The sequence below is a fragment of the Fistularia commersonii genome, chromosome 27 (genome assembly GCF_037954325.1).
Source record: "Fistularia commersonii isolate RoL2024-O1a breed Wild chromosome 27, RoL_Fcom_v1.0, whole genome shotgun sequence".
Lineage (NCBI taxonomy): Eukaryota > Metazoa > Chordata > Actinopteri > Syngnathiformes > Fistulariidae > Fistularia > Fistularia commersonii.
The window spans coordinates 2149724-2176850 of record NC_141310.1 but is presented as its reverse complement, the minus strand read 5'-3'; the positions used below and the strand labels follow the sequence as shown (position 1 = coordinate 2176850).

The 27127-nt window shown below is 42.3% G+C and overlaps 2 protein-coding genes across 4 annotated transcripts in view; both read left to right on the top strand.

Moving 5' to 3' along the window:
- dennd5a (DENN/MADD domain containing 5A) overlaps window positions 1-21421 on the top strand; it is a 30163-nt gene extending 8742 nt beyond the window's left edge. Inside the window, exons 2-24 of one of the 3 annotated variants that reach the window (XM_086174742.1) lie at window positions 236-307; window positions 1091-1200; window positions 1630-2314; window positions 6552-6739; window positions 7162-7473; window positions 8318-8533; window positions 8654-8888; window positions 9543-9693; window positions 9774-9867; window positions 10054-10158; window positions 11364-11495; window positions 11759-11911; window positions 12018-12105; window positions 12195-12282; window positions 15632-15760; window positions 16655-16776; window positions 16883-17028; window positions 17467-17585; window positions 17673-17854; window positions 17967-18049; window positions 18643-18766; window positions 18872-19040; window positions 19909-21420. In XM_086174742.1, coding sequence (XP_086030868.1) covers window positions 236-307; window positions 1091-1200; window positions 1630-2314; window positions 6552-6739; window positions 7162-7473; window positions 8318-8533; window positions 8654-8888; window positions 9543-9693; window positions 9774-9867; window positions 10054-10158; window positions 11364-11495; window positions 11759-11911; window positions 12018-12105; window positions 12195-12282; window positions 15632-15760; window positions 16655-16776; window positions 16883-17028; window positions 17467-17585; window positions 17673-17854; window positions 17967-18049; window positions 18643-18766; window positions 18872-19040; window positions 19909-20092 — 3887 coding nt within the window. In that variant the 3' untranslated portion in view covers window positions 20093-21420. Of the gene's footprint in view, window positions 1-235; window positions 308-1090; window positions 1201-1629; window positions 2315-6551; window positions 6740-7161; window positions 7474-8317; window positions 8534-8653; window positions 8889-9542; window positions 9694-9773; window positions 9868-10053; window positions 10159-11363; window positions 11496-11758; window positions 11912-12017; window positions 12106-12194; window positions 12283-15631; window positions 15761-16654; window positions 16777-16882; window positions 17029-17466; window positions 17586-17672; window positions 17855-17966; window positions 18050-18642; window positions 18767-18871; window positions 19041-19908 lie in introns of all 3 variants that reach the window. The other 2 variants (XM_086174740.1, XM_086174741.1) reach the window with 2 other exon arrangements.
- Window positions 21422-22184: 763 nt separating this feature from the next.
- On the top strand, window positions 22185-26704 carry sinhcafl (SIN3-HDAC complex associated factor, like). The gene is made up of 6 exons (XM_086174818.1): window positions 22185-22269; window positions 23305-23465; window positions 23564-23663; window positions 23759-23873; window positions 24347-24497; window positions 24584-26704. Exons 2-6 carry the CDS (start codon window positions 23338-23340, stop codon window positions 24765-24767), a joined length of 678 nt encoding a protein of 225 aa, XP_086030944.1. The 5' UTR covers window positions 22185-22269; window positions 23305-23337; the 3' UTR covers window positions 24768-26704.
- The last annotated feature ends 423 nt before the right edge of the window (window positions 26705-27127 follow it).

Below are 27127 nucleotides of genomic sequence, written 5' to 3'. Positions count from 1 at the left end.
AACTCGTCTGCGTTTGCATGATGTTGTGTCTCCCGATGTCATAGCCCACGTAGCTAGCTCGAATTAGCATACCCACCTGAACGAAACCTAATAATGTCTTGTCTGTGTGTGTGTGTGTCGTGTGCTCTTAGAGCCCGAGACCAGATCTGTCCAGGTGTGTTTTCACAGCCCAAGAAGTAATGTGCTACCCATCCAGAACCAGGTTTTAATGATATATTTTTTATTTGTTGTGTAGCTTTATGCCAGTATATAGAGGCTACTAAATTCAGAGATGGGGCCAGAGGAAAATTGGCGAGGTCAAATGAAGGTAACCATACAACCACACACACTCCTCCCCTTGCCTAACCTGTGCTCAGCTTTAACCCTTCAAATTCCTCAACAGCCCTCTTTTGTTATGTCAAACTCCCCAGTTCCCCCTTTTTTTTTAAGTTGTTTTCTGCAGAGGTGTGGGGACTTGCCCTCTTTGTTTTATACACTCTTGATTTCTCTCTTGGTTCCTCCCTCTCCCTCACATCCTTCAGCCGCAGCTGAACAATGAGCTGACGTTTGACAATCACCGCTTCTGTTTCTGGCGCGCACACAAACCCAGTGCTGCCTGCACTGGTATGGCTTGGTCAATGTTTACTCTTTCTCCTACACTCTGAATGACCCCTAAGTACTGCCTCGGTGTGTACATCACTTCTGCTTCATTCTGGGTTCAAATCAACTCGATTTGTGCTTCCTCTGATCAATTGTTTTGTGTGTTTCTTTGTATTGCCAATAAAGCTGTCAGAAAGCATTATGATCTTTAAGCTTGCCTTCGGCTTATTTTTATTTTTCATCTGGCGTAATTTTTGCAGTATTAAATGCTGTCTCTTATGTTTTTTTTATCATTTATTTCCTGGCTCAGCATGCAAATGGCAGCTTTATATGATGCAATACAGTCTCCATGAAGACAAATATGCTGACTGGCTCCTTCCTCTGGGGTTGTGCCTGGCTCTTAAAGCCCTCTGATCTGACTATCTGTTCCACTATCTGCATCTGGAGCGTTGTGCTGACCGCTGTCTTCCTTTTGTTGTCTCTTCTTGTGTTTTATTTTTTTCACTTTCAGGTGAGAATTTTGAGCAGAGTCCGCTGCGGAGAACCTTTAAATCCAAAGTTCTAGCACATTATCCAGACAATGTTGAATGGAATCCTTTTGACCAGGATGCAGTTGGCATGGTATGATTTATCCCTCTGTATTTTCTTTTTTTTCTTCAATCAACATCATTATAAAATCATACTTTTATAGTGACTATTGATAACTTGTATCAGATTAGCTGTTGCATTATACTGGCGTTATTAACATGTGCAAGAAAAAATATTTTCCACCCTTTTGAAAAAAATATCAAGGGAGCAACAGAAAATGAATTGGTTCCATCTGTTTTTGCTTAAACACTTGGATTAGTCTCATGAAACACAAGACTGGTTACCTTTCCATCTCGAGGCCCCTCTAGCACGAGATCTTGTTATATCACCTCCTCCAAAGAATGATAAAATGAGGTGGTCAATATTGAATAATAATTAATTGGACAAAATGTGTTTTTTCGCACTGTGAATCAGCTTTGAAAGAGTTTGAAAGATTTTAATTTTCTCCTCCACATCCTGCAGCTCTGTATGCCGAAGGGCCTGTCCTTCAGGACGCAGGTCGACTCTCGGGAGCCCCAGTTCCATTCGTTTATCATTACAAGAGAGGACGGCTCTCGGACCTATGGCTTCGCCCTCACGTTCTTCGAGGAGGTGACCAGCAAGCAGATCTGCAGTGCCATGCAGACTCTTTACCACATGCACAATGCAGAGCAGTACGACATCTTGCACACTCCCACTTCCCCGCAAGGGCCCGAGGAGCTGCGGCACCAAATCCCCCATCCTCGGCCCGTACTCCACGCTGCGCCCGCCATCTCCCGTCTGCAGCGGTTTAACTCTTATGACATCAGTCGCGACACGCTGTACGTGTCCAAGTGCATCTGCCTCATAACACCTATGGCCTTTGCCCAGGCCTGCAAGAAGGTGCTACAGCAACTTCATCAGGCTGTCAGTTCTCCTCAACCCCCACCCCTGCCCCTTGAAAGCTACATCTACAACATCCTCTATGAGGTTCCCCTACCACCCGCCGGGCGTTCCCTCAAGTTCTCAGGTGTCTACGGGCCTATCATCTGCCAGAGGCCGAGCACCTCGGAGCTTCCCCTCTTTGACTTTGCCATCAGTGAAATGTTTAATCTACTGGGCGTGGAGAACGTTCTTCAGCTGTTCACCTGCGCCCTGCTTGAGATGCAGATCCTGCTCTACTCGCAGCGTAAGTACCAAAGGCGGGTTTTTGGAAGCAGCATGTAGGATAGGATGCCCTCGGGTGCTTCACAGTAACCTAGTTCAAATGAAACTTATATTACAGCTAGTCTTGTAAAAGCCAGATAAGCCAGAGGTCAGGATACAACTAACTACCACGTTGCATACACGTAATTCGTCAATGCCATGAGTCTGAAAGGGAAACCTTGGGAACATGTCTTGTGCTGTTTGTCTGCATAAGGTAGTTTGTGAGAGTTACGAAAGGAGAGTAGGGGATCATTTATGCTCAACGTTAAATACGCATACAGACGGAGCCCTCTGTCCACTGTCTGGAATCATTTTGCTTGTAATGCTGCACATTTTTGGGGTGTTTGCTGGACTCAGAGCTAAATGCTGCAGATGGAGTAGTACCGCTGGATGTCGAAGGGGGGCTATGTGAAAATGGAGACGGAGTGCAGCCAGTGAACGGAACAGAGAACAAGTCCACATGCCGCGATGTGTTTAATGGCCGTACACGCCTTCGCCATCTACTACTTTCACAAGCTCCTCTAATGTGCTAAGGCCTTTAAGTATCACTGCTCGCATCTTGAGCTAGACAAAGTACTTAGGACATGTTTCTGTTCTCTGGTAAAAGTAAACATAAGAAGTAATATGTCATACTGGGGCGGCTATTGTAGTATATTAGACATATAATGTATTAAATTTGTATTTATTGCTTGGCTTTTTTATTCATGTTCTTGAGTATCAGCCTCTCGTGGCTCAAGTCTAACCCTTGGTTAGAATGAGTTCATTTGGGGCTAAAAGGAAGTAATCATTAATAATTAATGCTCCCACTTGCATGGGATCTAAGAGTACCAGAACTGTGGGAATTACAGTGGTCTAATAAAACATCTGTGACCTGGCTTTGTCAGATGGAACAACCTCTGACAGCATCACTGCCCCTTGTTTTGAAAGAAATATCCTGAGGGTCTCCTGCCTCAAAATGACTTCACGGCGGTGCATGTGTTCAGATTTGTGATGGTTTTTTGTTTTTGTGTCAGCTGTTACTTTCCTCTGAAGGTCGTTGCATCTTTACCCTCCATGCTCCGAAGACAAATTGGAGGGTCAGAAACAATATCTGTCTTGAGCAGGCAGAAATGATGACTGTTGGCCGCATCTTTGGCCATGTATGGGAGGAACTCCCTTCAGGAGATTACATAACCTGTTGATTGTTTCCATTAAAGTGATGCCGCATGAGGACCTGCTTGCGAAACGCCTCCTCACCCATCACAAGCACTGCCAGGATCCACATTCTTGTGGTCTGGCAAAGGAAAATAGATGCTGTATGTGTGCACATTTAGGATTCCAACTTTCCTTGTTTTTTTTTTTTTGTTAGATAAAGGAGTTGATTCATTTCTGAGGGAATATGATTTATTTCATATAAGCAATTGCATAAAATATATAGTATTTTAGTTTCTCCTCTTCAAATGTGTTAGTAGTTTTTAATAAGGACTGCTCGTATGACAGTAATCAAGGCCAGAATATTGCTTAGTGGAGGCTACATCGTGCACCATTTCCAGTGCAGGCGTGTGTGCGCGCATGTGATTGAAGTCATTTGAGGATGCCAGGTTTTGTGAGGTATTTGGATCCATTACATGAAGAAGCGAATGGTTTACAAAATGTTGGGTGAGGGAGGGGGGTCCTCTTCAGGGGGGAGCCGTGGCGTAGCTAGGCAACCTTGTGACAGGGAGGTTAGCAGGGATGCAGCATGATTATTATTGGTCGGGGGTGATGTCATTGTTGTCCGCCCCCCACCTCCCATGAGACTCATCGCTGCAAAACGTGTGAAGAATGTTGTGTGGACTAAAGCGCTGGCAGTCCCTTCCGCTGATACGAATTAAGGCATTATTGGGAAGCAGCGCCATGGGTAAACCCTCATGGAGAGGCAATAGACGTTCTGCAAATAAGGAGATGGTTGTGTGATCCAAAAATAGCACCGGAATTCACTGAGCACAGATTCGAAGGTCTTCTCCAGTATTCCTCCCATGATCTTAAAAAGTCACCATAAGATAAACTAGTGATTTCTTGAGTGACGCTCTTAGAATCACAGCATGGACAGACGCTTTGAGACAGGACCAAGAACTCAGTCTGGTATCCAAAGAAACAAGAGATTCATTCATTACAACAGGGAAATTGGGTTTTGAAGAAAACGTATTAAAACGCCAAAGGTTTGTCATGATCATTCTCGGGTTCCAAATGATAAACTGGCAATCTAAAGTGGTAAAGATATTTTTCAAACTCTATATAATACATGCAAGAAAACCTTAGACGCAGAACTTGAATTTGAGGGTTACATTTCAGCTTTCCATGATACACACCTTATAATTTTATTTATGTAAATCTAAAAAGATTCCTTTTATGTGTTAATGTCGTACCCATTAGTGCATTGAAAACCATTTTAAACCTTTACCTTTTAATTCTCTTATTGGTACTCTGATAAACAATAATGACAAAAATGTTGAATAGAAAAATAAGTAAAATAAAAAATGGCATCATACATGAGCTTCTTTTGTATTTGCAAGGTTTAACTGTAACGTTACCTGCATTTTAATGGAGGCGGTGTCAACATGGTGATGATAAGTATTCCTGACCGTATCCCGGGTAAGGGGGAATCGGATGCGGGGGGCCGGGTGCCTCTTCACATGGAGCAGCACATGACCAAATGAAGGAATGGTATTTATTTTGGCACCGTAGCAGTAGAGGCTGAGCTGCTGCCGAGTGTACCTTAGGTGTCGCTGGGATGGGGCAGGAATGCAGATGAAGAGGTCCTGACACATAATTCACGCATATAGGAAGTGATTCAAGTGTGAAAGCATGAATACGGAGGAATGTTACCGTGCTGGCAGGGAAAAGGGAACCTCAACTCTGTTCACACGCGTTGTGAAATCTGGCCTAATAACCTGTCATGTGATCTAAAGAAAATTAAAGTGTGTCTTCTAACTACCACCCTTTTGGCTAACATTTTGAGCTGGCATTCCGTCTCACAGTCAGACATGCCATTAATATTCCTATTAAACTCAGTTTATACACTGAATTACATTTCTTGGTTTGTTAGGCGAGCATTGCGTCTCAGATCTAAGGATTTACATGGGGTTAGAACTCCCAGCATGCAAATTAGTAACACATTTATGTAAAGCGTGTGTTTGCCTGTATTAACTCACCTCAGATGAAGTTTAAACTAGCCTCTGCATGAGGGCATTTTGTGGTATATTAAGATTTAAAAGCTGGTAATTCAAACATGAACAGAAAAATTGTTTCCACTCATCACCCTTTTTATTAAAAAAATTCAGTAAAAATATGTTTCTTCAAAATGCTATGCTGCCATTAACTTTAAAAGAAGGTGAATTAAATAGTATGCTGATGGGAGGATCTTGAACATGAATACACAAGAACGGGATGAACGATGCCACCTATACCACAACCATACAACCATGGCTCCTTTATGTGTGGCGGAGTTGTTTTAGCTTCAGCGCAAGCTCTCACCCTCTGGCAAACAGTTATGTAACGCTCAAAACAAACCAGAGTAAGTCTTGAAAGCATTGGAGTCTCGATATTAACTGTATAATAAATTACATAACGTCGCTTTGAGTGTGTTTCCTAGTTTTGGAAACTGCTCACGCACTATCACCTAACTCCTTTTTGGATTACCTTTGCCCAACCTCTGGTGCATTTACAGGAAACAAACCAGACAGAAGAGATGGAACTGTTGCTGAGTCTTACTGCTTATTTTGTCATCCGAGTTCAGTGGATTGCATAAAACAGTGGCTGATGTTACTAAATAATTTGAAAATGCTGGGAAGAAAACTCTCAATATACCACTCTTCCCTCGGTGGGTCTCCTTAAATTGTCTGTCGACGTGTATTCTAACATTGTAAATCAGAAATTCCCCCATGATTCTTCCCACGTTATGATTTTCACTGTATGTTTGTGAAACAAGCTCAGGGTAGCAATTAGCGGGATTGAGTATCCGGTTATATGTAGGCAAGTAGAAATGTGACATTTTTAAAATGCTTATGAGAAGATCTTCGGAGGCGGGAGCACTGAAAATCACATTAGCATGATATCATACTTACTAAATAAATAACAAATAAGAGTTGGGGATGTTTGAGAGGAGTAATGAAGCCAGATTTTGCATCCCAGGTATTTGTATTCAGCATATACACTGCTGCTATCAGTACCTCAAGCCTCTGCTTTCTGTGTGTAAACAGATTACCAAAGGCTGATGACAGTAGCGGAGAGCATCACGGCCTTAATGTTCCCCTTCCAGTGGCAGCATGTCTACGTGCCCATCCTGCCCGCATCTCTCCTTCACTTCCTTGACGCTCCTGTGCCGTATCTCATGGGCCTGCACTCCAATGGGCAGGATGATCGCACCAAACTAGAGCTCCCTCAGGAGGTGTCTACATACATACACACACACACAAATATAGCATCCTAGTGATTTTATACTCAGAATTAAATTTTAATTCTTTTTACTTTCTTACATGTGTTCTGTTGACACACCATGTATGAGTGCTTTACTCACAGCTCATCTGCATTTTTAGGCCCATGTGAAACATGCAATCATTCTAGATGTTTTAGCCTTTGGTTGTTTGATATAAATGATCCAGAATGATCTCATAGCATCAGAGTTTTCCTTACCCTTGTATTTAGATATATATAAACTAGCGGAAATATGCACTTGCTTTACATTGATGTAAAAATCATCTCATAGCCTGTGACTTGCTGCAAACAGTGTCGATTCTACAAATTATTCAGTGTTACGCAACTTCTGTGCGTTGGCTCAACTGTATTTCTTTCATCTTGTGCGCCTTCCAGGCCAATTTGTGCTTTGTGGACATCGACAACCACTTCATCGAACTACCGGAGGAGTTGCCCCAGTTTCCCAACAAACTAGAGTTTATCCAGGAGATTTCTGAGGTCCTCATGTCCTTTGGCGTGTCTCCAGAGGGAAGTCTTCACTCCAGTGACAGTCAAGCCAAATATAGAGGCTTCCGATCGGCTGATATGGTCTCGGACAAGCGTAACGGCAACCTGGCCTCGCCCCTCACATCCTACCTGTTAAGAGAGAATGAAACCATCGCCAGGCTACAAGCGCTTGTCAAAAGGACCGGCGTCAGTCTGGAGAAAGTGAGAGCAGACAGCAGCACTTCGATCCGTTTGTGAAGAATGACTTCTCTTTTTTGTCGTACACCGGCCCTTGACAGTGATACATTTTCAATCGATCGACCTCAATCTAAACAAGTAGGCTATTAGCATTTGTGATTCAACAAAACTGTCAACACGCTTCTGGCCACTGGTGGAGGACGCATTTTTGTATAACTTAGATGAGAGTGGCAGTGTCATATAAAAATAAAATCTGCTAGCAGCTAGCTTTTTAAAAAGCTACAAAAAAAATGTAAATTGACTTAAACTAAGATCAGTGAGAGTCAAGTGATCCAGTTGTGAATGTTTGGGCTATTTGCCAAAAACATAAAATACCCAAAATAAGTGAAAAGAAGGAAATTGGGAAAGAGTTGGAACTGAAGTACAAGTGCTATAGTTAAACAATATACTTGGGTACCTGGGTAAAGCAGGTCTGAATGGTTCAAATGATATTTGACATTGTATTTTTCCAAACTTCTCAAAGACATAGTGATAGGGATCATGATGTCAGTAGCTTACATAGATAAAGTAGTGCTGAGAAGGGACTACATTTACCCTGGTGCTTTGTGTTTGACAGTCAATACAGCAATTCATTGCCTCACTGAATGAAGCTTTCATTTCCTGTGTGTAGGTCGCTTTCTATGAAGTGTCTCTTGGTTCTTAAGTCATAAGATCAGCAGTTATTGCCGTGCCCCCCCCCCCCCCCTCGCGCCCATGGCTTCTTTAAAATAACCTTCAAAATAAAAGTCTTCTACTGCAGCGCTTATTGTCCATTTCAATTGTTCATTATCCTCTGTTTCCCCCCTCAATTCATCTGTGTCTTTCTCAGCTGGAGGTACGGGAGGACGCCGGCGGCAACAAGGACATACGAGTCCAGTGTGATGAGGAGGAGCTAAAGATGCACCAGGTCAACATCCAGGTGCGCGAGGTCTTTGCTAATAGATTCACCCAGATGTTCGCCGACTACGAGGTGTTTGTGATTCAGCCTAGCCAGGACAAGGAGTCTTGGTTTACCAATCGGGACCAGATGCAGAATTTTGATAAGGTGAGGCGTTATACGAATACCACAGGTTTGCTACTGTCAATGTATTCATACAACATTTAAGTCTGAATTCCCTCTCAATTTTTTGTTTATTTCCGTCTGCATCTGTACGTGTGTGCGCAGGCCTCCTTTCTGTCCGACCAGCCCGAGCCCTACCTGCCTTTTCTGTCACGTTTCCTCGAGACCCAGATGTTCGCCTCCTTCATCGATAGCAAGATCCTCTGCCACGACGATGAGGAGAAGGAGCACACGCTGAGGGTGTTCGACTCCCGCGTGGATAAGATCCGCATGCTGAACGTCCGTACACCCACCCTGAGAACATCAATGTATCAGAAATGCACAAACATCGAAGAGGCGGGTAAGCGTCATCAGCACTGCTTTTAGCACCGTGTTCAAATCCATCAGCGTTGTCGACTGCTCTAAATCCTGGTTCGTCTCACCCAGGCTAAAACTGCCTGCACCGTGTTTGAGATTTGAGTTACAACCTCCCCTTGAGCCTCTGCTTTTGTTTTAATGACAGATGATTTTGTGACCTTGTGTCATCGGACTACTACTTGCTATGATCGATCAAAGATCTACTTTATTTCTCAAAAACGGGTAACACGTGGGTGTATTTTGAAGCGTTATTAATAAAAATGCCATCTCAAGCTGACTGAACATGTTCTTTCAAGGGAAAATGACTTCTATTCTGGGTTCTCCTTTGTGGAACAGTGCTCTTTTCTTTAGCTGTCAGATATCTGTTGTTCTTTATCACCACAGCTGTCGAGCTGCAGGGGAAAAAAACAGATGAATTTGGGATCAGAGTGGCTCACCAACTTTCACATGTGTGCAAATGACAAAAATAGCGCCAACTATTACAGGAGATTTTGGGATATCACACAGGCATGCTAATCTGATTAATTTCAGTCAGGTGTTTTTTAAGGAAAAAAAAAAGAGTGTATCATCAAATATAAACCATATGTGTGTCAAATATTTGTAATGATAAACGCAACCCCGCGTCTTCTGCTGACAGAGAAAGCCATCGAGATGAGGGTGTCAAAGATTGACCACACAGCACTTCACCCCCACCTGCTGGACATGAAGATTGGTCAGGGGCGCTATGAGCAGGGCTTCTTCCCCCGACTGCAATCTGACGTCCTCTCCTCTGGACCCACCAGCAACAAGTAAACATTTTTGCATTACCTAACTGCAGTTGAATGGTGTTCTATTGGACTGCATGCGTCAGGCTATCGTTGTCTACCAGGTGGACCAAGAGGAGCGCTCCCGCTCAGTGGAGGAGGCGGGATCGACAGAAGCAGCACGCCGAGCATCTTTATTTAGACAATGACCAGAGAGAGGTTAGAGCTCCTTCATTTGGTCCTGGATATACAATCATCATGGCTCTCCAGGCTTTGCTTTCTTTCGTTCATTTTGCATGCAATTGTCTCTTTTCCACTCCATCGCCTTCTCTTTGGTCATTGTGTGTCTGATTTTTTTTTCTTTCTCTGTCTGTCTGCCTCACAATCACGCTCCCACGCTCTCAGCATGTAGAGTGTTTATTTCCGGAGCTGCAGCTCCTGCTGTTTCTTGACTACTACTGGCTCTCGCAGTCCTTCAAGCCCTGTCTAAAGTCGGTGACTGTGGATGTGGTATGTGTTGTTCTTCTGTAAGGCCTGTAGCCCTCATGCTAGGACCGGTCCATGACTGGTCCACCCGTGTGGCCTTTATCTCCCTCTGTTTTCTCCACCGCCAGCTGAGATTTATCTAGAATCCATGTCATGCCTAGGTCGTATGAAAATACTAACAGCGGTGATTGAATAATTCAGATTGACGTCCCATAAAACAAACCAATCTCGATTAGATAAGCACCACATTCACACAAACACCAGCATCAGTGCCAAAGCAGCCAGAGGACGTTTGTGTTGAAACTGAGCCTGCCTCTCACAGTGGCAAGCAGCGGAAGTTGCTGGTCAGTGTGGGTGTGGGAGTATTTTTATAGACCGGGCTATTTTACGCTACTTAAGCTGTGTCTCCGATTGGCAGCGATGCACCTTGTTAGAATTTAGAAGTCCATTTATAGAAACTCAGAGAATTCCTCTGTGGCCATTTGGGTTCCCTCCCAAACAGTGATCCAGAAACCTGATGGAGGAATGGTAATCGTCCAAGGTCCGTCCATGTCCAGGATGCGTGTTCTTATGCATGTTATTTGATAACATTAACAATAAATTAATTCATGGTCGCAAGTTCTTTTTGAAACATAATTGCTTGAAGATATATAGTTCTTTTCATTTCATTCCTGTTTTATTTCCCTAAGACTTTTGATACCAGACCCCAAATCTTAACGTTTTTCCTGTTTCTTTGGTTTGACGGCTCACCTAACGGATTGATTACTCATGAAATAGAATACAAATATTGGTTCAAAACTACACCATACTATATGTATATGTTAATTGTATAATAACAATTTGCTACTATACTAGTGGACAAGATTGTTTTGGATATTTGTATCAGTATATTTTTACTGGGAATAATGTGCTCTGCTTTACAAACCAGCATATGCCCATTCCCCATCACGTTATAAGGTATTATGGTGAGAAATTGGAAATTTGCCAGAATTGCTCATAAAACAAAAAAATAACCTGCCATTGACTAACATCTATTTTGTTTTAGTTATGCCAATAATCCTTTTTTGCTTTTAAATGGACCTTGGCTCAATCCGACTTGTGGGAGCAGCCGTGTTGCTCACTAGGGGGCGGTAGTGCATCGCTTATCAGAATTGAGTTCTCTTGCAGAGTTCCTTAATGTCATCATCAAGATTTTTTATTGATGTCTTGTCCTTTCTTTAATCCACCAGAAGTACATCCAGGAAGCCAGGAACCTGGGAACCACCATCAGACAGCCCAAACTTTCCAACCTGTCACCGTCTGTCATTGCTCAGACGAACTGGAAGTTTGTGGAGGGATTGCTAAAGGAATGTAGGAACAAGGTTCGTTTGTAGCCATGCTTTACCAGTAAAGTTTGATCTACTCAACGTATTTTAATATTGTTGACGGAAACTTACGTTAGTGGTATTGTAGAGATAGATTATCTGGAATGACACATATAAAGCGTAACATTGGAATGTCATTGGATTTGTTATTTTCCTACGGCCTGCAAAAAAATCTGAATAAGCAATGCAGTAAAATTTCAAGTGGATTGATGTTATTGATTGATGACCTCTTAGTAATAGTAGTAAGCTGTATGTCACAGACCAAGCGCATGCTGGTAGAGAAGATGGGTCGTGAGGCAGTGGAACTGGGTCACGGTGAAGTCAGCATCACGGGTGTGGAGGAGAACACTCTCATTGCCAGCCTCTGTGACCTGCTGGAGAGGATTTGGAGCCACGGGCTGCAGGTGAAACAGGTCAGTGGAGCTGCTGAGCATTTTATCCGGCCCTGGCATGTGTTTTATATAAAAACACTTTCATGATATTTACTGACAAGCAAATGTGTACCTTTTTTCCCTTCAGGGTAAATCGGCCCTCTGGTCCCACCTGCTGCACTATCAGGAGAGCAAAGAGAAAAAGAATGCAACTCCCGGTGGTTTGGGACCTCCAGGTACAGCCCAAGTCAGCACTGGTTTACCAGAGTAAAAATGGAAATAACAGAACAATCATTTCAGCGATGTCTTCTTTATTTGACCACAGGGTTTATCCATGATCCTGAGAGACGTAAATCCGATGGCGGTGGATCAGCCATGCCCCCTTTAAAAATCTCCCTGATCCAGGATATGAGGTGAAAAACCTGAGTTAGACCAAATGTTGATTTTATGAAAGGAGTAAGACAAATAGGACCCTTTTTGTATCTGGTATCAATACAGTGTTTTGGAAATGCAAACCAATTCTGTCAGAGAATCATGTTCTATAAATACTGCCACCTGGTGGTAGACTCCAATATTGCACCAAATCTAAAGATGCACGTCAGTCTTTGCTTCTTAAATTACAATGTAGAACAAGTAACAGTTAAGAATGTAACATTTTGGACAATAATAATGTAGTAGTAATAGGCTGCAGAGAACGATTTGAATGAATTTGTTGTTATATCATGGGTTGGCAACTGGGGTGCCTTGGCTCCTTAGCTCAATACTGAGGTTGGAAGGAGTATTTAACACCTCAAGGAGGAGGGTAGATTACATGGCTTGGGGTGTGAATTGGATATGTTAATGAACCGTACTGTCACCATGTGAGACACGGGTTCTCATGAGTCCAACGGGAAGGAGGTGTTAAAAAGCCTTGGGTGTGATCCAAAACCCAAAATATAAGCAGCTTAATGACACTGAGGAAGAGATATGGTCTTTCCAGTCTGACAAAGACGACAACTTAAACCCCTCTTTTAAACAAAGATGTGGACAAACGCAGACTTCGAAGGGCTGTCCCTTGTTCTGTAGATGTCAAAAGGACTGTTGAGTCCTGACTTGAGGTGCTGGCTCTCCTATGTCGGGCCATCTATGTGCGCTGCAGTTGGTTGAATTCCCCAAGTAGAGGTTTGCGCGTTTCTGGCCGCACCAGATGACGAACATCACATTATCAAGTTGTGTCTGGGCGATCTGCTCTTGGGATAGACAAGCTTCTGCCGGAGGGTGTTTGAGGAACTGAAGTGTACTGGCCCATGATGATTTTCTTAAACACCCACTGTATATGGCAATTTCATAAACCTTATCTCCTGGTCAGAGCTGTCACTTTTTGTTTCAGCTGTATTTTTGAAGACTTAAAGCAATCCGTTAGGCCACTCTAAGAATAATCAGTGAATACTCTACATCAACATTTTGGATGACTGAGAATCGGGTTTGTAAATTTCTGCTTTCCACTTGCACTTTCCATTTTTTCCTTTTACCCAGCAGAAGAATTTGTTAGTTGAACAAATCGAACAATGGCTAAAATCAAACTCATAGAAATATACCATCTATAAATTCCCACCCCTAATCATCATCCATCTGTCACACACACACACACACACACACACACACACACACACACATATATACATACATACACATTCAGTCCAGCAGCCCAGGTCTAGGACAAGTTGACAGTACATCCTACCCCCTTTGCAAAGCTTATAGTTAATAGTGATGGCCAGCGTCATGTTACTGGACTAAACTAGACTTAATTGTTTAGGGATTTTCCAATAGATGACTTTTTAATTTAGAAAGTAAAGACTGGTATTTGAAGCTGAAAAAGAGAAACAAACGAGGCGCTAATATCATTTAAATATTTGCAACAAACAGAGGATGATGAATCCGTGACCTGGGCAGCCATCTCAACATTTCCCCATTTATTTGCATGAAGCAGAATCTCCTTCTGTAAGATAATACCCGTATGTTTGTGTGCATAGGCGTCACTGTCACCTTGCGTGTATGTGCCAAGGAGTAGGTGATTTTGTTGCGTGAAGGAGGCGGAGTGTGAATGTGTGCTCTGCAGCACGTTACTTCCAGCCCAATTCCCCGACCGCCCCCTGCCAGCCCGTCTGAGAGCAGAGGGCCGGCCAGCTTGCCGTGCTGATAGGTAGACCCCACCCCCGTGCCCCAGGCCACTCATCCTGTCAAGTGTGAGATGTCACGCTTGTTATCGCTCTCTGACTCAAGGGCAAGTGACACCTGGCCTAAATTAGGTTGGATTACTCACTCACCTTATGCTATTTATCATTTGACATGAGGATGCCTATTTTTCAATGGTGATACATCACAAAAATGTTGACCTGTCTGATGGATGCTTTTCTGTTGCCATGGAGGCAGTGGAGAGAAAGTGGGTTACTCAGAGTTGATGTGGAGGGTAGAGACGGGGGGGGGGGGCGTTGGAGCGTGGAGGCGGAGGAGACACGAAGAGCTCCCTGGCAACAGACAAGCTGATTGCACAGGTGGAGTGGAAAGGAATGTGTCTGGACGTTAGAGGCATGATAGTGCCTCGGAACGATGACATGCGCACATTCCGACAGGGGGGACCTTTCAGTGTAGAGTTTGCATGTTCTTCCCCGTCTGCGTGACCGGGTGTACCCCGAGTCTCGCCTGATGACAGCTGGGATAGGCTCTAGCATCCCCTCGACCCTGTGTGCAGGATAAGCGGAAGAAATTGGATGGATAGATGGATGAAATATTAAGTCATTCCCATGTTTGGATTTATATTATGTTTGGATAGACTTGTATCACCGTGATGGCTCCTTTCTCGTATACTGATTTTTTGCTCAGTATTTTCAATTATCAAAAAATGATCACACAGAAAAACTTAACTGTGAGTCTGTTGCTGATTCTGCTACTTTGTAAACCAGGATTACAAAATAGAGTATTGAAAATTCTTCAAGATGAGACAAATATGAGACTTTTTAATTCCTCTCCGTTTAGCCGCAGGGATTCTCAAAATCTTTGCACTTAATCTTTGTACTTAAGACCTTAAGACACTTTATAGCCTTGACTTGTTACTTTGACACTTTAAAGTTCTATTTGTATTTCTTATTCTCCCCCCTTTTTTTAATACTGTTTATACAATTTCCTTCTATTATTTATTTTGTTATGTTTTACTTGAAACTCTGGCACAACAATTTCCTTCGGGATAAATACTTATTCTTATTCTTAAATATGTGGATACATTCATCACTGTCAATTATTATTTCTCTGAAAGAAATGCTAATCATGCTTTCTACAGTTACCATTGATTGTAGAAAGTATTACAATATTTGCCAAGTATGCTCATCAAGCTACCGAGTAGGTTCTTTAGCACCTCTGTCACCAGCAGGGATGTGGATGAAGGTCTGCCAGAGCCTTCCAGTTCTGACTCCTCCGCAGTGGTGTCAGTCGGGTTCCTCGAAGTATTCACTCCAGAATTCTAGTGCTTGTCAGCGGTTTCTGTACACGACAGAGCCAAACCAGCTTGAAAGGCTTTTTCTTTCTCAGTCGATGGCATCCTTCACCGTTTGTGTCCACCAGTGGGTTCTCCCCTCTGACCTTTTCACCAGGTGGTGATCAGTTAACAGCTCTGCAGCCAAGCACCCAAACCTGCATGACTGTTTAAAGAATCATGATTTTTTTTTGTTCATCTAGAAGCCTCTCACACCTCCTCTGACTCTCTGTCCTGGATTTTCTTTTTTACAGACACATTCAAAACATAAGCGAGATCAAGACAGATGTGGGTAAGGCCCGGGCTTGGGTTCGACTCTCCATGGAAAAGAAGTTGCTGTCCAGACACCTGAAGCAGCTGTTGTCTGATCACGAGCTTACAAAGTTAGTACAACGACACAAAGCTGAGCTTTGGCCCAAAAAGTGTAAAGTACAGTTTGTGGTTCTCGTTATTCCATTAAAATACATGCAACTTACCGTATCTGCTCCGTAGCAGGGAATATCTACAGTAGATAAGAGGTTGAATAGTGTAAAATCACTACCTACTGACCTTCCAATTGCCTTAGATATCACCAGATATCCCTGTTTTCCTTGGCATCCCAGTTTATTTCTCGGTTGGCTAAAACTGCTTGATAGCCATTTCATTACTGTTATTGAATTTTGGCACATTTGTCTGCATCGTATCTGAGAAAGCAGTTCACCTTTTCAACACTGCTTTCAAGATATGGCTTATCTCACAGCTACAGTTGTTGAGTTAAAGTTAACCAAATCTCTTAATAAAAGGAAAGTCCTGGATATGATAAACCCATTTCATGGTATTGGTCCCTGGACACGTACAACTGAATTTTTAAAGGCCGTTGAGTATCTCGCCCTGCATCTTCTCTGTTGACAGTGGGTAATTGCTCGCAGAGGAATGCCTGACCCACTGCACGTGAAATCATGTGATCTCATCATGTTTAAATCATCAAATCTTCTCTTACTGCAAAGCATCAGACTCTGCTCCACAGCTGCCTAAATCATTAATGGCCTTCTTCATAATTGATATCTGAGTGATGAACTGGGTCAAAGGGGGGGTTATGACTGTCTTTATTATGACCTTTCTTTGCCATTTCTCCTCCAGCTAGTGTTTTCTATTGAGCAATACCCTCTTTGTTGTCAATTTCTCATAGAATTTAGTTGACAGTCAGTGCCCTTCTGTCTCATCAGCAGGGTTTTCAGTCATTTTTTTTGTGCCAGAAACCGTTTTTGAGACGTCTCTGAACAGAATCTTCCTTTCAGAAAATTGTACAAGCGATACGCCTTCCTGCGCTGCGATGACGAAAAAGAGCAATTTCTCTACCATCTGCTGTCCTTCAATGCCGTGGATTATTTCTGTTTCACCAATGTCTTCACCACCATCAGTAAGTGCTGCCGCTGTGCCCAGCAGCCGAGCCACGTCACCAATACATGACTGGTTTAGCGTGGATTGTTCCTGTGTGAATGACCATCCTCTTCTGTTTACCACAGTGATCCCCTACCATGTGGTGGTGGTTCCTAGCAAGAAGCTGGGTGGCTCGATGTTTACTGCGAACCCTTGGATGTGTGTGTCTGGTGAGCTCGCTGAGACGGGAGTGCTGCAGGTCCCCAGGAACACTCTTGAAATCACCTTTGAGGTGTGTGTTTAGGGAAAGATACAACCCCTTGTGAACTGGATCATATTTTCTTTGATATTTTCTACATTTCCCATAATATGCTGTTCATCATATTTGCTGGTCTGAGAACATCTTTGGAAAGTTGGTATACTCATATCTGCTTTTATTGTAAAATTCCAACTCTCTATTGTAGCATTACTGTTTGTACACACACACACACTTACATATGTATGTGTGTGTGTGTGTGTGTGTGTGTGTGTGTGTGTGTGTGTGTGTGTGTGTGTGTGTATATATATATATATAGTTTTGTAGATTTAGTCTTATCCTAAAAGTAACAGACCAGCATTTTTAACCAACTGATGTAAAATAGCCTATTCTTAATTATAATTGACTGCATAATAGATGTACCCTTGTGTGTTTGCTAGTCATATAAGGGCTACTTCCCTCCATTTCTTTCAGTGCCAGAATCTGGGCAAGCTGACCACCGTGCAAATGGGTCACGACAACACGGGGCTTTACGCAAAGTGGTTGGTGGAGTGCGTGATGGTCCGCAACGAGACCACGGGACACACTTACAAGTAATGTCACCTTTGGAAGAAAATGTACCTTTTATTCCTTTGAGCAACATTAAAAGGAAAGAACAACAACTTCATTTTGCTGGGCAGGTTCCCGTGCGGCCGATGGTTGGGAAAGGGTGTGGACGATGGCAGTCTGGAAAGGATCCTGGTTGGAGAACTCATGACTCCTAGCACAGAAAATGATGAGCGGATGTGCCGAACACCCCCCATGCAGCAGTCCCCGGGAATGATGAGGAGGTTTGTCAACATCTCACCAAATAGCAAGCCAAGTAAGTAACACCCCTGAACAGTCATTAAAAAAATATAAAAGCAAAGCAAAGTTTTGCTGTGTGGATTTTCTTTGGATTGTCAGAGCTTTCTCCTTTCCCTTTCATCACCCAGAGTTAAACACAGGTCAGATCCAGGAGGGAGTGGGAGAGGCCATCAATGGAATTGTGAAGCACTTCCACAAACCCGAGAAGGAGGTGAGAGACTGTAGTCTAGACAGAACACATCATGTCTTTCTATTATTCATCGCAAATGAGCTGCAGCAACTTTTCCCTTCTTCTACGGTGATGCCTGAGCCTCCGGGTTATCGTCGACTGTCTGTTGTAATTTACTGTGTTTAAACATATTAAAGTTTGATTTTTTTTTTGTCCTGGGATGACTCGTTTCTCCTGTTCTGGAGCTATCACACTAAAAAAATCTTATATTTTCAAGAATTTTGAAAGGCTGAGTGATCGTAGGGAAATAGAGGGTCATGGTATTCGGAATCCTTTTTTGTTTCTATGAATATATAGTAAATCACAATGTCTGTGAGTTTCCCTGTTATATTTTACTCCTCTTGCAATTGATGAGCCATCTTCAACCTTCTATATTGATGCAATGCACAGACTCGTCAAATTATAAATTTCGCTCTGACAGCGTCGGGGAACAGTGTAAATTTATTTGTAAAATAATGTCAAACCCTATTTCCCTGCAGGATATCACTGAGTCAGGGTTGTGTGTCAGCTTGTTGCTTTGAGCAAATATTTTCTCACTGCTCACTGCACTTAACTGGTGTTTTTGGTCATCACAGAGAGGCAGTCTGACTCTCCTCCTCTGTGGGGAGTATGGCCTGGTCTGGTCTCTGGAGCAAGTTTTCCAGCATGGCTTCAAATCACCACGACTTTTTAAGAATGTTTTCATCTGGGACTTTTTGGGTAAGGATGACTCCCTATACAATTATAACCATGTTGACCCCACCCCCACCCCATGTAAAATCAATCCTTTATTGATTAATCTCTAAATTAAATGGTGATTTACAGAAAAGGCGCAAGTATACTTCGAGAGCGCAGAACAGCGGGAGGTGACTTTGGACGAAAACTGGCAGAGCAGAGTACGCCACTTTTGCCGCTTCATGCGCGCAATCAGCAGCACGTCTAGAAACATAGGAAAGGACGGGAAGTTCCAGATGCTCATTTGCCTTGGTGCAAGGTATGCAGCAAACACTTCTTGTGAAGAGGGGCTATTTGTAGAGAATAATTCAGAATAGGGAAGTGATGTAGAACATTTCTGTTGCTGTCTATATTATCAAAACAAAATGAAGGAATAAAATAGTAGGCAAAAAATAACTAGACTGATTGTTTCCTTGTTGTCTATGTTGGCACAATGGTGCTATTGTAACGTTTTAGATGTAATAGCGGACGTCACCAATTATCTTTCTGATATTTTTTTTGTTAATTTACAAGTAATTTCTTGCTCATTTTTAGGGGATTTCTTGGATGATATTAGATCCTGTATTGTGAAATGAAAATAAATAATTCATTAAATAAAAGTAAGTCAGCTGAGGAAGAAAATGGTTATGGTTTTCCGAAAACAAACTGACAAAATATCATGTATTTTTTCAATGCTAAACATTTTGTTTAAGTTGGGGCAATCTTTCAGCTGAGTTGTCAAGCGCCGATCTTAAACAACTCACTTGAGAATGTGGCTGTTTAAAAGCCACAAATAGTTACTAATTGCATTTTTAGTTTTGGCTGGATTAAAAAAAAGATTAACTCAGTTAACCATCGATCATACTGATCAATCATAATTTGCAGATGATCACTATTTTACTGTCAAATAGTTCAGAAATTCGTGAAAAATAATCATAGACATAGTCATAGTAATTGGACTGATTTTATTACAACACACGATAAACATTTTAGTTCATAAACGGAGAGAGAGAGAGAGAGAGACTAGTCTTTAAGGTATAATGAGGCTAAATGCTGCTAAATGGCACCAACTAATTAGGATAATGCTAACATGACATGCATCAATTAAAGCTGTAGTTATGTAAACTGTGTCAATCTTCTTTTCTCAGGGACCATTTGCTGCATCACTGGATCGCTCTCCTGGCGGACTGTCCAATCACTGCTCAGATGTACGAAGAGATGGCTCTGATCAAGGACCGCTCGCTGGTAAACTCTCTGATCAGAGTGCTACAAACTTTGCAGGAGTTCAACATCACCCTGGAAGCTTCGCTTGTCAAAGGCGTTGGCATCTAAGCCAAACCATCTTCCAGCCAGTTGTACCTGAGCAGGGAGAGGACTAGAGACCGGTTAAAAGGAATAAGTGAACCTTTTATATGCAGGAACAAACTTCAACAATGGACATCCACTGGCTTATATTAAAGCTACCGTTACATTTGCCATATATTAAGTGCAATGAGCCTTTCAAGACAAGTTATTTTTATTCTTAATGATGTTGCCATTAGATGTTTCAAATACGTTTTCTATTATGAACCATGGTTTTCACATTATGGATGACCTACTTGTCCTAAAATGTTTTATTAATAGCTTAATATTTTCATTGTTAAAGTGAACTGCTGACAATGGCTATATTTAACATAAAGTGGGGATCAAAACTGTTAATATATTTTATCAGAGGAAAGCAGTATTATTTTGTTAAGACAGTCAAGTTGCTTGCTCTGTTGTCAACTCATTCCAGTGTCATAATGCAGAGCAAAAAGCAAATGTAGAAGTATGCTTTATAAGTATGTGTATGACAGGGTGGGAGAGTTGAAGTGTGGAGGATGATTCGCCTACATAGAATTAAAAAGGCCCTTACATTTGGGGGTTTCCCTCGCAAATGTATGCAAATCTTTTCCATTTAACACCTTCATACCTTTAGCACAGAAAGAGGATCCTTTTTGTATGAGACGGAGTGGCTAAAGCTTTTGTCCGGCGGTGAACACGATATCGTGTTCAATAAAAGACAGTACCCAAGTTCTCGGTTCGTGCCCCACTTCTGCAGGAGACGTTTGGACCAACTGTGCATTGGTTCACAATACCAGCCTTTATGTAAATACCTTCACCTACCCTTCTCCGGAACCATCGTAAAAGCCATTACACTACACCTGCCAACAACCCCAAACAAAAAGTGTCTTTGTAGACCCCTGGCGATAAAGGACCTCCTGCTTCACTGGCATCTTCGATGCCACCAAGACTGTTCTCGCTCTCCTCCCCAGCCCCGATTCAGTCATCATGGTTTCTTACTATGCAATAGTTACAAGTGGTTATGTTACCCCCCCCCCCCCCATGCTCCACTTAAGGTTCCCCCGAGGAATTACCAGGGCCTATTCTGTTACGTTGAACATAAGTGTTCAAAACAAACCTGAGATTTGACATGCGGAGGACTTTGTTTCTGTGCCAACGTCTGGAATGACTGTGTTGCTCGTCCACGTATGACCCACCAACGAGCATCTTGGGAGATATATATTTTTGTTTTCCGATACTGTTGTACATTTATTGACATAGCTGTGTAATGTAGTGTTTACTAAGTGAAAAACAGTGTACAGTGTAAAAATATATTAAGAATAAAGCATCTGTAAGGCGCTATGGTGGACTTCCGTGTATTTATGGATCATAGCGGGGCACTTTAACAACATTTACCTGACTGACACATCTGCCTTTTGTGGCACTTTATACTGGTTGGCACATTCAAGTACATCTTTAAGATTACTGTACATCGACAAATGAAGGGTATGATACACAATTTGAAAAGCGTTTATGTTACACGTTTAAAAAGACCAGTTGATTAATCAGTGCAGATAATGTACATAAATATCATGCCTTTATGAGTTGTGATCATTTTGTGTAAAGGCACTTTTGACGATTGTTCCACCCGAAAGTTAAGAGGAAATAATCGTGCTCTCTGCCCTTGAATCAGTTACAGAAAATATTAACTGAAGCATAAGTCAGATATATTGCTCGTCCGACATCAAAAACCACTTGGACTGAGCGTGTCGATTCATTTTAATAGCAGAAAAAATGGGGAATTCCTCTGGCTTATTATGTAAATAAATACATCCATCACTTTTTTTCGGCCGAGAAAATGTAAACAAAGTCGTTCGCGCCATGTCAAATGGCTGTATTTTCTCCAAGCCAGGGCCCCGGTGGTTTCTGGGAATGTGAGTTTAAAAGAAGGCCGTTGAGGTAGTGGATGCCACAGATGCTTCCCGCCCTCTTTACTACCCTTCCCATCAGCCCGCTCTTCAGGTAAGCACGCGATTGGTCGAATCCGAGTTCAAACCCAACGGCCGCACGCCTTATATGGGCATCGTACGCTCAATCCTTTCATTCCGGCTTTTTATGCAAATGATATTTTAATGTCCAGCTGTATGCAGTCGTAGTAAGAGCATGCGCAGACCGTGTCTCGATAACGGCGAAAATTCAAAGTTTTGGTGAGTACGTGCACACTTGTTTCTGGTGTATTTGAATCGCGTTCGCGGAATATCGGCAGTTTGTGGATCGTTCCGAGACTAAAGGTACGCGTTTGTAACGGCGGTACGACGCGCACGGTTGCGGGCGCTGTGCTCTGGATGCACAAAGACGAGCCGACAATGGGATAACGTGGAAGTGCACGGCAGCATGGCGTGGTGATGGTAGCGGAGTTGGCTAGCTAGCATGCTAACGGCTAACAACAACGAGCCATATTTGGCGCTCTAGCGGGCAAAAGTTTGAATTTAAAGGGAAGGATGCGTCCAGTGCGACATTTCGTATTTTTTGTGAAAACATGGACGAGTCAGGGAGACCGTCCTCCGCTGTTATTCGTAACAATATGTGTTACTCATATTTCAACGAATAGCCCCCGTAGCTTTTTGTTTCTTGACTTCAGAGACCGCAGCCCTTTTGTTTCGGTTTCCCCCAAAGAAAAAGTCACATCGACTCCTGGCGTCGTGTCGCTATCTTCTGCGCGAAAAGTGTTCAAAAACCCAACCTCGCCAACGTGTTGTCGATCACCGTTTGGAGAAATAACGTCGAGGTCGGTTAAGCGCGGCAGGAGTTAAACGTAACTGAACGTCGTGTTGTGGGTGTAACGTTACCAACGCTCCCTTAGTTGACGTTAGCCACGCAACGCGCTGTAAAGTCTGGCCAACTACTAACGTCCCCCCGTGGATCTCATCCCGGGACCTTTTATTCCACGCGTTAGTCTCCGATGACTCCAGCAACACCTTGTTTTTCAGTCATTATGACTAAACTCGGGGGAAAATAGTATTACAATGTGAACGGGGTTATGTGTCGATCGCTCGAAAAAACGCACTTGTGCCCCATTTTCGTTTTCTCGTGTAGAAAGCGTTGGATGTTAAGATTAAAATATTTATTGTTTCACGCGTGGGACTCGGGGCCCGCCCCCTCCCCCGCCACAGAGAATGCCTGCACACATGCGGCCCCCGACCGCGGGGGACTGACGTTTCTACCCCGCCGTGTGTTTTCAGTGTACCCGCAGAGCGAACACCTGCAAAGAGACTATGTTTGGCTTTCACAAGTCAAAGATCTACCGGAGTAACGACGGTTGCTGCATCTGCAAGACCAAGTCCTCTAGCTCACGCTTCACAGACAGCAGTAGATATGAGGAAACCTTCAGGCTGTGTTTTGGGTAATTCATGTTGTCTCCCTCCCTTGTCCAGTCGGCCTACATCGGATTATGCCGGTTATTGAACTTGGTCCTGTATTGGTTATGATTCAATTGTTTAGGTTGTCGGAGGACAGGGTCGGAGACATCTGTAATGCATGTGTCTTACTGGTGAAGAGATGGAAGAAGCTCCCCAACGGCTCCAAGAAGAACTGGAACCATGTAAGACGTGTTTGCCGTTTTCCTTATTTTTCCCGCCTAAATGTCCAGTCTCGGAGCTTTACCTTGATGCGACGCTTTTCCACGCAACCTCACAGGTGGTGGATGCAAGAGCTGGGCCGGGCTTCAAGGTGACCAAACCCAAGAAGATCAAGAACAGCGATGGCAAGAAGAAAAGCAAACTAAAGAAGCTTCACAAGTTAAAGAGACAAAGTATGTTGTTTTTCCAATATCTCACGGTGGTAATCCTGATGTTTGAACTCTTCCTAGCATTAAATACCTGAAATTAGTCACTGTGTTGACATGGATATTTTTCTCCCAAACTTGACCCTGGTGAATTTCCTGTGAGCTTTTTACTCGAGGAGTAAATAGGAGCTTGAGCAGCATCTTGTGATGATTTTAACTATGACGCATGCCACCTAACTGTCCGGGTGTTTGTTCTCATTTTTTGTCCAACAGTTATTTTGATGGCGCTTGTTTGATTCGGAGAAAAATACAATCGGACTTTTTCCCGTATCTTCATATGATTTCATTTCATTTTGGGTATTTTCGCTCTGGGCAGGGAGGTAAAATAATGTAATTTGTGTCGTGTCTTCTGGCTAAGTCAAATAATACTACATTTTCATTTCCACCCGAATCATAGCTGTGATAAGTGGTTTTGTTGATCTGTTTCTTTTCCCTTGCAGACTCCGATGCCCACAGCACGACCTCCAGTGTCTCCCCCGCCCAGTCGCCCAGTCACAGCAACCAGTCAGATGATGGTTCGGACATTGAGTCAAAACAACGACGCTCAACTCCATCCATCTTCTCCTTCCTGGACCGTTCCTACTGGAAAAGGCAAGCGGGGGGGGGTCCCTATTCTAAATGGTCCTTTCCCCCATCCCATTTGATGAATAATTCTTAACATTACTATTTTCTCACAGGCAAAAGGTGTGCTGTGGGATCGTTTACAAAGGGCGTTTTGGAGAGGTGATAATTGATCCCCGGCTTTTCAAGCCCTGCTGCAGTTCCAAAAAACAGAGCACGCTGGTGGCCTCACAAGTGGCCCCACACCTGCCTGAGACCCTTCCTCCGCAGCTGCCAGAAGATATAAAAGAAACGTGGTGATTGCATTAGTCTCATCCTTGTAAGGGTTGTCCATAGCACCCACCCGGATTTGTCTCCAGTGGCAGACCTCACGTTTCCAGTCTTGGATCATTTAGTTAGAATTTTTTTTTCCATTTAGATTTTTTTTTTTTTTTTTTAATTTTATGGGTATTTCTTTTTTTTTTGGATAGAGTTGATTTTCATTTCTTTTACAGAAAGAAAAATTCTCAAGGGCATTAGTGTTATTTATAGGATGTCGAGAAAGTTCTGTCAATGCTCAAATATTGATTATGAGCTTTTTTTTTTTTACTATTGTTAATTGATAAACATTCTGTACATATTTTTCACTTTCTTTCATATCAAAACTGTTCTATTTTTAATGTTATGTCAAATTTATAAGTTCATATGAAAGACACCAGCTATTTCTAATACCAGCGTTTTGTTATTTTTGAATGGTTCATGAACATGTTGCTGAATTGTTTTGTCCTGATTTATTTTTTCCCTGTTTAGTGCAGATACAACTCCTCGTTTTTACTACAAAAAGTACGGTTGATGAAACCAAGACCTTTGGTCCATCTGTTCCGTGTGAATTTAATGAGTTTTCTGTTTTTTTATGCGTATGTGTGTCTACTAGATGAGAACCCACAATCTGTTTCCACATATCTAGCAAAATTTGAAACGCCACATTATATTCTGTTAAGTTTGAGCATTGACGTGATAAGATGCGCTTAGATAATGCATGCAGTACATTCCTCTGCCTCTTTGGCGCAATGGGAACTTTGTATTTATTTCTTTTGTACAGCCACCACTGAAGCAACAATGCATTTTGTGAAACAAATGTTTTTTTTTTAATTGAAGTTTTTTGTAAATACAGTCTTTAAAAACCTTTTAAATCACAGAAATTCAAAACCACTACTTATGTAAAGTTTTTTAGAGATGCTTAAAAAACCTGGACTGTTTTTATGCTGATCCAGTCCTTTTTTTTCTTCTAAAAGAATCTCTTTAACAGTTGCATAGCAGAAGCTTTAGCGGAATTTGGTACAAGAACTATGTACAAACTTCAGGGATATGTAAGTGCTTTAGTGCAACGTCAGCGTTGGGTTGAATAATAATGGCAAAGGTGTGGACATTTTGCGTGATCAATAACCATACTGAAAATACCTGATCTGTGCGAGGTTAATGTACATTTTTGCCAGGGAGACAGTGGTGAGAAGATGTTTGATTTTCACCACTGTCATTTGATTTTTTTTTTTTTTTAATTGTTTTTCTCTCCTTGTTCAGAAGCAATTGTTCAGACTATGCAGACATTTTGAATGTGAGAACTTCTCTGAGGCTCTCAGTCACATCAAGTGGCGGATTCAGATTCAACCAAATTCACTCGCTAAAAGCCTCCACTCAGTCAGCAATTTTTCACCGTTACAATCACAGTAATAGTCTGAAAAGATTTTTCTAATGTGGGTCATGTTTTAAAAAATGCTCAAATTGCACAGTTGCATGCTTTCTCTCAATACTGACAAGTAATTCTCTGTAATGTTGCTTCACGTGTAAACTATGCGGCAGGGTAGTTAAATACTAATTGTATTTTATGATTCTTATTAAAAGGAGAATTGCTGCCTCCTTTTAAGCTGGAAAATAAGCTTATTTTTGTCCTTAGGAAGTTGCCATATTGTTTTTTTTTTTTTTAGCTAGGTACATTCTGGGATGTGAGATGTGCCTTAAAGAATTTCTTACCTTTTCATGATTCTCGTGTAATTTATTTTTTATTTATTACAAGAGTTTTTTTTTTCTTTCTTACTTTCTTTTTTTACTTAAATTTTGAGATAACTGGTGTAGAGCATTTCATAAAGTTTTTGGTGCACTTCATTTGAACATGCAATGTAGATATTTTTTATGCTTTTTATATACTGTACCAACAAGTAGACCTGTACTGTAATGAAACAATAAAAATAGATAAAACCGTATCCTTGGAATCCTTTTGTGGCCACTAGGTGGTGCCAGAGAGTCACCGCGTCCGTCCGTTGAGGTGCGGCTGATCAACAGGTGTACAAAATTAGGTCACGTGACCCGCCGGTTTCAGTTAGTAGCTTGTTTTAATGCATAAAAGAATGGACCGTTTTTGCATTAAGGTGAGGAAAGGGCTAGTTTCTTGTGGTACGGACACAAGTCTCTAACGATTAGGTGTAAAAATCCTTTTTCGTAAAGATACGAAAATAAAATGTAAGAAAGAAGAGTTGTTTACTGACCCAGTAAACGCGTTGACCTCGACGATCCCGGGCGGCTCTAATGACAATTGAGATTTGCTTCAAAACCGCAGCAAAATAAATAATAACCGAGGGGTTGTTGACCGCCACAGTTACCAGGAGTGTTTTGCATCTCTCCAC